At 42.0% G+C, this 13,215-nt stretch overlaps 1 protein-coding gene across 1 annotated transcript in view; it reads right to left on the bottom strand.

The window, feature by feature from the left end:
• crispld2 (cysteine-rich secretory protein LCCL domain containing 2) overlaps positions 1 to 12,766 on the bottom strand; it is a 16,602-nt gene extending 3,836 nt beyond the window's left edge. The window contains exons 1-13 of the mRNA XM_037695813.1: positions 12,477 to 12,766; positions 11,413 to 11,531; positions 9,633 to 9,765; positions 8,784 to 8,899; positions 8,332 to 8,432; positions 5,819 to 6,001; positions 5,678 to 5,738; positions 5,523 to 5,589; positions 5,207 to 5,337; positions 2,975 to 3,018; positions 2,808 to 2,880; positions 2,547 to 2,622; positions 268 to 398 (exon numbers count right to left, since the gene is read on the bottom strand). Of these exons, the coding sequence (XP_037551741.1) occupies positions 268 to 398; positions 2,547 to 2,622; positions 2,808 to 2,880; positions 2,975 to 3,018; positions 5,207 to 5,337; positions 5,523 to 5,589; positions 5,678 to 5,738; positions 5,819 to 6,001; positions 8,332 to 8,432; positions 8,784 to 8,899; positions 9,633 to 9,765; positions 11,413 to 11,531; positions 12,477 to 12,743 (1,502 nt within the window). The 5' untranslated portion in view covers positions 12,744 to 12,766. The remainder of the gene's footprint in view (positions 1 to 267; positions 399 to 2,546; positions 2,623 to 2,807; positions 2,881 to 2,974; positions 3,019 to 5,206; positions 5,338 to 5,522; positions 5,590 to 5,677; positions 5,739 to 5,818; positions 6,002 to 8,331; positions 8,433 to 8,783; positions 8,900 to 9,632; positions 9,766 to 11,412; positions 11,532 to 12,476) is intronic.
• Positions 12,767 to 13,215: the final 449 nt, after the last annotated feature.

Here is a 13,215-nt window from a genome sequence, read left to right on the forward strand (position 1 = left end):
ATATATATATATATATATATATATATATATATATATATATATATATAAAACCAGCGCCTTTTATATCGGTAAGTTATTTTGATGGAATGGCCGATGTCTGATATTGAACTTTATCGCTAATATCGGCCGATACCATGTCAATAATATCGTGCATTCCTACTTTTTCGTGCTTTTATTTTCCATACCTTCTTCTGTTTGAATAGAAGATAATTGCTGCATCAATTGTGAATAAATAACTACAACACAAAAGCTGTACAGGGAGGATACCTTTCAGACTGGATGCCATTTTTCAGAACTCCAGTGTAGTCTTTCCTTCTTTCCAGTGGAAGAGCATCAACAAAGCCGCCGTCTGTTTTAATCACCCCGGCATGGATGGCTGATTTACAAATACTGGAGCTCTGTGAAGATAAAACGATCCCAACATTTAGAGGATTAACAACTATTTGTTCACTACATAAACGTTGCAACGATCTTACTATCAAACATGGAATATTTCTCTAACAAAGGGACACACACACTGAAAGACTCTCAAACGGAGGAGTCTGTGCCAGAAATCTGGCTCCAGCAGAACAAACCATAAGCTCTTATCAACAGAGCAGAGAATTGTTCATTTTCCAAACCAAACATGGGTCACACGTGCGCTCCACCGACGTTTATATCTCATGTTGGACCAACATTTAGCCTCTGCACCACTGCAGAAATAAATGTGGGTGCCTGAGACAGTAAATCATTCCTTGACACGTTATTCTTTAGAGTCTCTTTGGCTCAGTGATTTTTACTCGTATATTATCAAGTGGCAGTTTGATCCAAGGTATCACTCCACCAAACTCAACATGACAGTGTGTCTGTGCACGTTACCTTTTATATATAAGCTGCAAGAATAAAATATAGTAAGATATACTAAAATAATAAATATGAAGTGTTGATCCAAACCAGTCGTCCTCAAGGAACTTCAACATTTGGTTCTCAGTTTCTCTCAAAGATGACTCAGAAAGTCTTCAGGAACAACCACAAAACAACCGCTGCACCTCAGAAGAATTTTGACTTTTGTTCAAAAATACTAGCAGGGGATATGGAAAGTGAAGATCTAAGGTCATTTTATCATTTAGACTTTCAGATTACGTTTTGTTTTCTTGTGCTTTGACAGCTGTGTGTAATGGGGGGTAAATGTAGTGTGCAGTTAGTGAGCTGTGATTGGGTCAGGAGATCAGCTGGATGGAGACTGGACAACGTTCTGCTGCAGAGAACATCCATTCATCTTCTGAGCCGGCCTCACAGATACAACAGTGTTGCTTTTGTCTACAGGTGACATCAGGTTTTTAGTGGTGGGCTGCCCTCGCCTTTTCTCATCCCTTTCTCTTGCTCTTTTGAGTTAAAGTAAACTAAACTCCCTGTATTATATCTCAAACACTTCCTCTAAATAAGTCATCTGGATGGTTTCTTTTGTTGCTGAGACGTTGCATCCTTCATCCGAAGGACTTCTTCAATCTGAAGAGACACTAAACCAAACTGAATCCCACAAACAGGACACTTCCAGAGTGAGAAAAAACAGTTTGCTGGTGATAAGATGGCCTCCGGGCTCGCCCTCTCCCCTGTCAAATCCTCTAAGGCAGCCATGCCAAAGTGGTGCAAAACACCAAAGTTCATGCTCAATAATTCAAGCATGCCTTAGAGGAATTGACGGGGGAGAGGGCGGGCCCTGGAGGCTGTATTATCACCAGCAAACTGGTTATTTTCCACTCTGGGAGTGAACTGTTTGTGGGATTCAGTTTGGTTTGGTGGCTCCTCAGACTGAAGAAGACCTTCGGATGAAGGATGAAACATCTCAGCAACAAAAGAAACCATCCAGATGACCTGACTGAACATTGTTGGATTTATACCTGGATTAATGAGCATGAACTTTGATGTTCCTCTGAATATTTTTTGGGGTGAACTCTTATTCATGTCGTTTTTACCGCTTGAAATTTGGAAAAGACCACGGACACAACTTCACATTTAAAGGTCTTGTGTTGATACAGAACAACGAGATGAAAATGTGAACATGAAAAAAAAAAGTCTGTGGTACTTTCAGTGTAATAAAATGTTGTATATCAATCCATCCATCCATCCATCAATCATCTTCCGCTTGTTCTGAAGTCGTGTCGGCAGCAGCTTGAGCAGGGAGGTCTAGACATGTCTTTCCACAGCCACCTCTTCCAGCTCTTCTGGGAGGACCCCAAGGTGTTCCCAGGTCAACTGAGAGACGTAGTCTCTCTAGTGAGTCCTGGGTCTTCCCTGGGGTCTCCTTGCAGTTGGACATGCCTGAAGCACCTCCCTAGGGAGGTGCCCAGGGAGCATCCTCACCAGATGCCTGAACCACCTCAACTGGCTCTTCTCGATGTGGAGGAGCAGCGGTTCTACTCTGAGTCTCTCCCAGACAACTGAACTGCTCGTCCTTTCTCTAAGGGAGAGTCCAGCTACTCTACAGAGGAATCTCATTTCAACCGCCTGTATCCGTCTGTACAGGCGGTGGAAATTTTTGTAAATGTGAAAAAAAAAAAACTCACGTCTGCGTAGATGCTGTTTCCAATGACAGGTGACCAGTACGAAGGCTGTGAGTGACAGCTGGCTGGGCAGAAAATTCTGAAAAATGTAACAACAGTCGGGAATTATATTACTAATTGTTATTGTTTTTATTAGTTGAAGCTTATGGACTCGTTAACAAGCAAGATGCATTGTTTGGACGCGCACATGAAGTTTTAAACAAACCCTAAAAGACGCATATTTGCTACATTTGGAAAAACGTAAGGCTGAATGTGTAAAGGCACCTTGGACAGTGTGAAGAGGGTCTTTTGAAAGGGCAGATTTCAGCAACGGTGGTGTAACAATCAGCAGTATATTCTGTCACACAAACAGAAAAAAACACTTAAAATACTGAATGACACTAAATGAAATAATGAAGGAGAGTTCTGGAAAAAGGCAGTGATTTTCTTACCTTCTACTTTGGTCACCACAAAGGAGTTCCCAGGTTTATATTTACTGTGAAGACACAGGAGGGGTTAGAGATCAGTTGCTACAGTTTTTGTAAAAAAAAAAAACTTCTTACAAATCATTGAAACTATAGCAGAGATTAAATGCTTCCTCAACTCTGCATTAGAAAATGAGATTTTAAGAAAATCACCACCAAATATTTCGTGTTATGTATTTAAACACATTAGTGTAAATACAATAAAACAAGTCAAATAATGTAAAATAACTGTGTGTGAATCCAAAAATAGTTTGTTTTGGATCAGAATCTGAATCTGTATAAGCTTTATTATCATTGTACCAAAATACAGTGAGATTATGTTCGTACAGTCGTTCGAAAGATGGGCTGAGTGCACGTTGCTGCTGCTACAGGAGCGTGACCCCTTATCCTTTTTCAGAATACTTTCTAGATAGAAAACGGGGAAAAGCCATGAGGTGAGGATAGTGGCATCACAAAAAAGGTCTCTTCACACATTGTCCTATCAGGACATGATTTGAGACATCAAAAAACTACCAGCAGCACATTTATAAACACGTTACACATGCATGTGACAACAAGACGGTAAGATTTGTCCATGAAGCACTTCCAGATAGACCATAGTCCTGATAAGATGTTGGTGTCAGTCGGCACAGTTCTGATAAGCCTTCACAGAAGTTCTCGGGGGGAGGGGGGTTGCGATAGACAAAGATTTTCCTTAGTTTACACATATCCCAGGAGAAATTTGATGTCAGCCTACTTTGAGGCCAACCAGGGGAGTCAAATTCAGATAGGCCACAATTGTTGGTTTTTTTTTCAGGCAGACTGTTTTTTTCTTATCAGCCTTGCTGGTACTTTTGATCCAAAAATAGCCAAATTTGTGGGCATTCCACTGTTCAGTGCTTATGAGCCTCCTCCAAGGTCGTCTCCAACAAGCTGGTGAGTCCCAGAAGCCGCAGGTGGGTTGCGATTCTCACAAATTGCTTCCATCTTACAGTTTAGCTCGTAAATCAGCTGATTTTGAGTACTCAAAGTACGAACCAAACCTTCACACAGACTGCAGTTTTGCCATGGCTGAAACTGCTGCAACTGTCTTCCTTAATACCCAATAGCATAGGAATCCACCGATGCCAAAAAGTAGAAACCTGCTATCATGAATCCAATTACAGTGAACCCTCGCTATAACGTGGTTCACCTTTCACGGTCTCGCTGCTTCACGGATTTGCATCGTGCATTGTGTTCTGCATTCTGATTGGCTAAACAGTCTCAGTAGTTACTGTAGTTAATTGTTAAAAACGTTTATACAGTACTTTTATTTGTTAAACAAATGCTTGGGCCTGTAAAAAGGTTTTGTTCTTTGGTTTGAATGCATTATGGAGTATTTCATTGTATAATAATTGTAAAAAAAATAAAGGTTACTACTTCATGGATTTCGCCTATCACGGGTTCTATTTGGAACGTAACCCCCATGAAAAACGAGGGTTCACTGTATATAAATATCTTCGGCGTCCTGAGACAAAACGGAAAGACACATCAGCTCCAAAACTCCCCACGGATCCATGACGTATCCCACCGCGTGAGTCTCAGTGGGGCATGAGGGCTCTCCAGGACCCTGTCGCGTTGTTGAAAAGATTTTTGTTGATTGCGTTGAAAGTCCAGCTGACCAGATCCATGACAGTAGTTTTCATTTCGAAAGATGTGTAATAGGAGCTCCAATACACAGACAGAGAGCAAAAAAGCAGGAGGAAAACAGGAGAGGGAGCGAAAAGGTGTCCGCCTTGCACGAGAGTGAGTGCAGAAAAAAGGGTAATTTGCTAATTTTAAAAGGGTTTTGCTTTATATGTTTTATACGTTAAGATGAATATGTTAGTAAATGAGTATCATCTTGATGAAATCAATCAACTTTCCATTCTTGTTATGAACAAAAATAAAAAAATTTTTGCTGCCCTTCGATGCAGCTGGTCCACCATCCTGTCACTTAAGAATGAAGGCTGCTGCTCAGTTAATCAATACTAATCAACAGAGATGTGCCTTTTTGTCCACTTTATATCTAGAATTAACTCAAGAACGTGAAAAATGTTGTATTTTAATTTTAACGTTGTGTATTTCTCTAGTATGAAAGCATTTTGTGAGCAGTTTGTCCACAGTCCTTATGTTGAACCTGATAACAGACAAATTGTATTTATTGCCTAATAGACACAAATAACTTTAAAATATTTGTACCTCAAAGATTCAACGCCATTTTTTGTGGATCTGACAAAGAACGGAGACCTGTCTGTTCTTGTGACATCAACCAGCCCTCCGTTGTTGTCTATAACTCCAGCATGGATAGCAGCTCGGCAAACACTCGATTGCTGAAACAAAAAACGTGAACAACTAAGTACAAAATAATATTAAATGGTGCTGCATAATGAAAATTATTGGTGTAGATTCTCAGTCATCCTGGACATGGCAAATCTTAAGTTTATTCCTATAAGGCTCCTAGATACAGTAAATGATGCAAGATACTGGTATTTGTTGTTCTGCCGGGTAGACTCACCACATCATAAGTACCACTTCCCCAAACTTTTGCTTTCTTGTTTAAACAATTTGCCGGACATCTGTGTCTGCAGAGGAAGAAAGTCAGTTAACAGTGTGTGGTAAATTAACAAATAAATTGAGATTTTTCAGAAAAACCTTTCACAACAGCCTTACCTGTTGCAGGTTGCCCCTTTGCATTTATCTCGTAGCCTAGTCTCACACTTAATGTTGTGAACTGCAAGACAAGACAATGAGTTAATATTAAGAACAAAATAGAAGAAGTTTAATGTCCTTGTTGAATGTTCCTGGGATTACCAAGATAGGGGTTGCTTGGAGTTTTTGCAGGTGATGTCCTGGGAGCGGCAGGTCTTGGAGAGGAGGGCTTGGACACGGGTTTTCTGGGAGTTTTGGGAGCTGGTCGGGAGGTCGTACGAGGTGGCAGAGGTACTTGAGGTTTTTCCACCTCATTCATGTCCTCCGTCTCTGAGCGCTGAGAGTCTGTAAATGAACAAATGTAGAGTTTATATCGGTGCGTTTGCAGGTTTTATGAAGGAGGTTTACTGTAAATGCTTTAATCTTTTATATTTTGCAGCACATTTTGTCACTCTGCCTGAAACACTGTGATCTTTCTTGTCTCTTTAAGGTTGCTGTCGGAAAAAGCTTCATATTCACTAAATGGTTATCTGAGTGGTCAGAAATGGTGGATTACAAAGCTCCTGCTCATTACTTAATGGGAGTGTGCCAGAACTAGATACTTGGCAGTCATTCTGTAAATGTTGCACAATGATGCAGACTGGTAAGGGATTACAAACCAGACGTCTCAGCTAAATGAAGAGCAGCAGCAACTGTGGGAAAGATTTCTAAAAAACTGAAAAGAGGCAAGTGTTCTTTCTGTCATGGCTCTTGAAGAGGTTTTCTTCTTTAGATCAACAAGAGTCGAAGAGGCATTTAACATTTAAGAACATTTTCACAAATCACTATGCCTGATAGGCTTTTGTCATGTTTTATTATCAAGTTCATGGATTTGAAGTAGGACTAAAACTGATTCACTGCTGAGTCTACAAAATGGGTGCTCAGTGTTGAATTGGAGTGAGGGTAGGTGGGCGCTGTACCCTTCTTTAACCAATTATATTTTATTAGTAAGTTCCACACTACTGTACTGGCTTCGTATGTGGATGCATACACAAATACAGTGACTTCACAAGAATATATTTTTTTAAGTCATTGAGCACAACTAATATGTTAACATGGCTTTAGAGAGTTATTAGGCCTTTTTTACAAAAGTGCTTTACAATATGCCACAAAGTAAAACCCCTCTTAAAGTTGCCTGGTCTTTTGTAAATGTACCAGTTAGGCCATCCATAACTGGTATGAGTAAGAAATTATACAATGAAGCTGGCAGCGCAGAATCGGGGGTCATTGGGTGTTTGTGTGGAGCACTTTGCATAACGTGTGCCAGACGTATCCCATTCTAAATCCTGTGGCCAGCAAGCTACAAAGATCATCTATCACCATTTTACACCATCAAGCACTGAGGCTAGGTTACTCTTACAAATTTTGATCAGTTCACAACTGTCACTACCTCCTTCAGTGGCTCAGAGGCATAACAGTGGCAGGTTGACCTCAACCCACAATCTTAGTCATTACATAAAGAAAATTCAATTCAATTCAAAAATACTTTATTAATCTCAAAGGTAAATTAATTGTTGTTGTAGCTCATCATCCTGGTTTCATTAAAGAGTTGTTACAGATGCTGTCTGTAGGCAGGAAGGATCTGCAGTAGTCCGTCCCACAACAGATCCGAAGAAACTGGCTGCAGACGCCGATCCATCCACCTGGACCCAGCAGACCTCTCGGTCCTCTTGCGCAGCAGGACTACCTGAATGTTGGGTAGAGCTCCTCCCCGAGCGATGGCCACTCTTCCCAGAAGCCTGCCGAGCTCCTCATCCCCGCGGATGGAACTGCAGGTGTCGAGAGACGATCCTGGTCCTCCCGCTCTCACAAGCTACGTTTTCCGCCAGCTCCAGGATCTCAGCGGTCAGGCACATGAGCACCGCTGCCAGGCAGATGGGAATGCATCCAAGGCACCTTGTTTTCAACCCATCTGGGATTTGGGGCTGTAGGTGAGGTATTATTTGTGCTTTTGAGATGTTAATCAGCTGCTCCCAGTTGTAGAAAACCACCTCGTTGTCATGGTTACGCATCATAACAAATGTCCAAAAGTTTAAAAAAAAGGTTTTCAGTTAAAAAATCTTTCCAACTGCACAGCATCTGATACGAGGAGACGTATCCGAAAAAAGCGATTTACATCCAGAAAAAAAGAGGCATTAAAGTTTTCAAAAGCAAAATTTCGGAATGACTGTGAGAGCTACTTCAACATGCAGCCACCCCGAGCGGTGCGATTCTAGAATTTTCTAGATTCTAGAAAATCAGGCCTGGCCTGAAAGGGTTTTGTGAAATCACACCGGAGTTACCCCTCCAGCTGCTCACAAGCATGAAACTGGCCACCAGAACTGAAGAAGGTTTTGTGTTCACAGGTAAGATGTCTTCAGGAATTTAAAAACAGTTGCAACATCTGGGCAATTGATGACCGAGAAGTTACACTTTAGCCCCTTTTCATTTGGACTTTGGGCTTTGAAACGTGAAAATATGTCATGTGCACAAACGCAATATTACAAATTGAAGTACATAAACACAAAAATGTGTAGCCATTTAAATACAAATTATTCTTATTATCTACAAGTCTCTCTTGTAAATGAGTCCCCGAGGCTCAATAGGATTAACCTGAATAAATAAAGGTTGAATTCAACTATATTAAGTCGTCTCACCTTTGTAGCATAAGTTGTTTCTACATCCTCCTCCATAGCTTGGAGGACACTGGGAACAGGGTCGGCCATGTTTATACGGGGCCTCTCCAATCCAGTTTCCCCTGCACAGATGAAAAACAATGGTCAGCTTGACTAAATGTAAAACAAATTAATTTAGAACACGGCCATATAATTACACCAGAACACTGCATTCACTCTACATTCTTAAATCAAAATTTATTAAGTATTTTTAATCCAACAAATTAAAATAATTTTAATTTCCCCCTTATGCTTCATTATTATTGTTTGTCCTTAGTTATGGGTCATTTAAACAGCAACTCTATGTCAGAATGTTTAAACTAGTGCAACATATTTGCAGCACTGCAACGCGAGACTTGTCAGCCTTGTAAGGAAGGCGGAATAAGATTAGGAGTGTGGATGAACCGTGGAATTTAGGAAAATATGGCTCTTACTTTGGGGAATAGTTGCACACAAGATAAACTGCGTTCTCCCAGACTTCTCCCCAGACGTTCATCGCTGGACACACGTGCACAGCACAGCCCACTCGGTTGGTGGTTGCCCAGACCAGCTGCAATGAGGAAAAGCAAATAAATGGCCAAAATTAGTTAGCACTTGGATTTTCTAAGTAAACACAGTGCACAGAAAAGTCAACTGCAAAACTCATGCTCTGGCATCCTTGTTTTATAGTTTAAATCTACAGAAACAAGTGGGAAGAAACATTTGCTGCAGTGCAGTTACAGACAAATTATGTGCCATTTGATGGGAAGTACAATGCAGCATGTTCCAAAAACCTCCCCACATCTTCCTCTCAAACATGTGCTCTCCCTCCTCAAGAATGTTCACCTTTTTCCTTGTATGCTTAGGGGCCTCTGGAGATACTGAGTCAGCACATAGACTGACAAATCCTGGTAAAACCAGCAGAGGTTGCAATGAAGTGTGACTGCTCAAACTGCAGATACATCAAAGAACTGTAAGACGGCAACGCGTTGAGGATGCTCAGATTTGGCACTGCCTCCTTGTCAGTATCTTCAAAGGCCTCCGGGTCAAGCAGTGCAGGATGTCTGGTGTGTCTGACTGCCAGATGAAAGTGATCAGGTTTCAATGTGGGCAAAGAGTGAAGGGAGGATGTGTTTTTGTTTTTATAAAATTGTTTCAGTGGCTACAGAGCAAAGTTTTAGGGATGTGAATGCCAGCTCTTCTCATTTCCCAACTTTTTGTACTGGGTTTGTATTTTGCTTACTAATTAAGGACAAAGGCCACTTTATTAAAACACCATATACATTATACAAGATTTGTCCTACCTGGGTATAGTGGGTGCACATGGGACCGGAGCAGCGTTCTGGGCACCATGGATTGCACTCGTGAGCGTAGGGATACGTGTAATCTTTTACCTCATCGTACCAGGCCTGAACATGGAAGGCAGGCGAGCGGTATCTGCAGGGTCAGTGCACACACACAAGCAGACAACAGTAGGCTCAGTCAAAGGCCATCCAGCTACCAAGTGTGAGGGGGAAATATTAAAAGGAGCTGCCAGGTGCTTTGGCCAGACTCAAGAAACACTGCAAGAATCTCCTCCTCCCTTTTCAGTCCTCAGACATTGAGTTCAAATGTGAACCAGTGCAAAGAACTGCAGACTGTTCCCAAGTAACAAGGGAAATTAAATCAAGATTTTTTTTTTTTAAATGAGTCAAATCTAAACATGGCTTTATAGCCCAATAAATCAGTTTGAACTGTTATTATAAACATCTCATTTTACAGTGTTGAAAATGCTGAGCTAGCAAATGGAGAGGGGGTGGGCGATGACTCAACATTAGGGGTTTTCTGGCAGAGGGACTTTAAAAAAGGGAAGTAGAGAGATGAAACTGAGGCTGGAAGAATGGGAGCAGATTCCTGGAAGGGCACCTGCTGCAAAGCCAGATGTTGTTTCACACAGAAGCCAGCTGTGCCTGTTCACTTGGGGACATGTTCTCATGCCACAGTGCAGGTCTTTACTTTCCTCCACAGATTCTGGATGAAATTGACATTTAGGAATGGGCTCTAAGATCTTATTATCATTCAATGTATAATATTTCATGAAGTTCCAGCTCATTTTTATGTTCTGATATGGGGGGAAATTCGTTTACTAGCTGACGGCTTACGAGAAAATCCTAGTGTCCTTCTGTGCATGAAATGTCAAAAGTGCAAATAATAACGCAGGTTGTTGAGGTTTTATGGCCAGTTCTGACGTTCAAAGGGAGATAATTCATCTGCCAGCATCTAAAGGTGCCAATGTCTGTAGTAACCAACACAAACCTGTTAAAGCTTCCCTAATATTTGGAAAACTACAGATTTGGGGGAAGTTTAAAGCTTTTTTTTTCTTGGCTTCATTTAGCTAAAAAAGGAAGGAACCACCCGAGTAAAAGTAAAAACATAGAGGTCATCCAGGGTCAAGAACTAGAAGTCATCCCAAACAGAGGACAAGTCCAAAATCCCACGACTGCATTTACAAGAACTGTTTTGTTTTTTGTTTGGGGGTTGCTGGAATGACAAAGAACGGACTTTTCTGCTGATTAATACGTTTCAGTAAAAATATGAGCACAGCACAGAAACAGTCAGACGTAATAAAACAAAATCTGCCCCTTATTTCACAATCAGGTCTGGAGCAAATTAGCAGAAAAATTGACCAATAAACTAAAATTCCCATCTGTTAGGTCAGTGGTTCCCAACCCTGGTCCCTGAGGAACACCGTCCTGCATGTTTCAGTTACTTTCTCCTCTGACACACCTGATTCAGTGAGTTAATTACTTCCTCGAGTTCTGCAGAAGTCAGATAATCACCCATTCATTCAAATCAGGTGCGTCAACGCAGGGAAACAAGCAAAACATGCAGGACGGTGTTCCTCAAGGACCAGGGTTGGGAACCACTGCCTTACGTAATTGAAATAAGAACCTGAATCTTTAAAGTGGCATCTAAAACATTCCAGTTTATTTCACATTTAGTTTAGACAGATTAAACATTTTACTAGTGCTTTCATTCTTAACTTTATAGTTAGGTTTTACACATTTCATATTTAGTATGTCTGGGAACGCAGTTAATTCTCACCTGCCCCAGTGAACTGCCAGGTTCTGTCCAATCGACCGAAGCAGGTCCTGAGGCCCGTGGTCCCACTGACACACGTCTGCCCACTGAGTGGCAGATCGCTCCAACTCATCATCCCAAACCTGCAAACACACATTTGTCTCAGTTCACTGCAGAAACGCAAAGACTTTGCAACAATCTCCAGAGACTCGGTAAATTATTAGCTCCGGCCTCTTCCAGGCCTCTCCTCCTACACTTCCTTCCTAATAAGCTGAAAGGAGCTGCGCACACTAAACGTCAGCGATGACATTCAAACTGGGCTGCTGGCGCCCAGCCCCGGTCCACCAAAGATCTCCAGCAATCACGCCTGAATGATCCACATTTCCTGAGTGGAATTTTTTGAAACAACAATGCAGGAGAGGGAAGAGAAGACACTCGACTCCCACAGTGGAGAGAAGAGCAAAAACAAAAAAAAAGTAGTAAGGACTCCGTGCAGCACGGCCCCTCAAAGTACATCCCCTCAGTAAATTTCCAGCCTTTCGGTGGTAATTAAAACATGCGCACACAGACACCGCTGTTACCCCAAACACCCTTTTGCCGATGCTAACACACGCTCGTCCTGTTCTCTGGAACATGAGAGCAGAGTAAATCCAGAGAGTTTCCTCCGCTCTGTGACCACAGGCTGCTGCCGATTCTCCACTTCATGGAACAGGTTGTGAGGGATCTTCTGTGTATCAACAACAATCCCTCACCCTCTTTCAGGCAGAAATGTTCCACGCAGGCCTTTAGTTTCCCCACCAGCCCCTCACCCTCCTGTGTTCTCCCGAGCAGAGCTGTTTGCAGGTAGGACAGAGTCAGCATTATTATGTTGCCTGTAAACGACTGGCACAGCGGGCCTGGCAGCACGTCAGGCTTCATGACTGCATGTTTCCAGCTGAGGAGATTGTTTTTATCCCATCTCCACTTTTCTGGGCAAAATAAAATCCTAATTACAGGCCTTGTTTTGTCGCTCGTTAGTGCCGAGACAGAACACTTTTGATCTTTACGTGTTTAAAGTATAAATGTGGTTTAATGTAACAACGTCTCACCATATACTCCATGTCTGAGGCTGTGGGGTAAACGCCGCCTCGCAGCTTGTTGTGCAGCTGCAGAATCTCTTCGCGGTCCGACCAGAGAATGGCTCGCCGGGTCCTGTTCCCAGCTGCGCTGCTCGCACCATTCTGGTCAGCTTCCTGCTTGTGGCGACTCAGCAACTCCCTCAGTTCCTTGGAGTCGGGCAGGAAGAGGGAAAATGTGTCCGTGATGCAGACCAGGAGGAAGGTGACGAGCAGCCAGGCTGAAGCAGAGTGGGTCATTCTGACACCTTTGGCTGTCTGAGTTTTTCTTTCAGACTCAATAGACCACTCAGGGTGCAACACACCTGAAGAGAATAAACATTTAATTATTACTAAGCGTCAAGGTTATAAAAAGAAAATGTACCCAGACATATAAAACAGTTATGCTTCCAGCAAATGCCAGAAACAATCTTAGTGAGTAAAACTTTTATTTATCAAGGTGGGATTAAAATATCACATTACTGCCTTATATTGTTACCAACACTGATTTTGTCTTCTGTTAGACATAAGTAACGTGACAGGGAGCAACATCCACGGAAGAGCCGTTCGAGTATCGGTTCACATTTATGCTCATATTTGTGGAGTAAAGTATGCAGACAGGTTTTTAACACAATCTAAGGCCAGCCTCATCATGTGACCCAGCTTCCACCGTGGTTTCGGCAAAGTGCTTTGTTCACATCAAGTTCTGAGAAAAAAAGTACACGAATAAACG

Source organism: Nematolebias whitei, chromosome 2, assembly GCF_014905685.2.
Source record: "Nematolebias whitei isolate Nwh7 chromosome 2, NemWhi1, whole genome shotgun sequence".
Classification (NCBI taxonomy): Eukaryota; Metazoa; Chordata; class Actinopteri; order Cyprinodontiformes; family Rivulidae; genus Nematolebias; species Nematolebias whitei.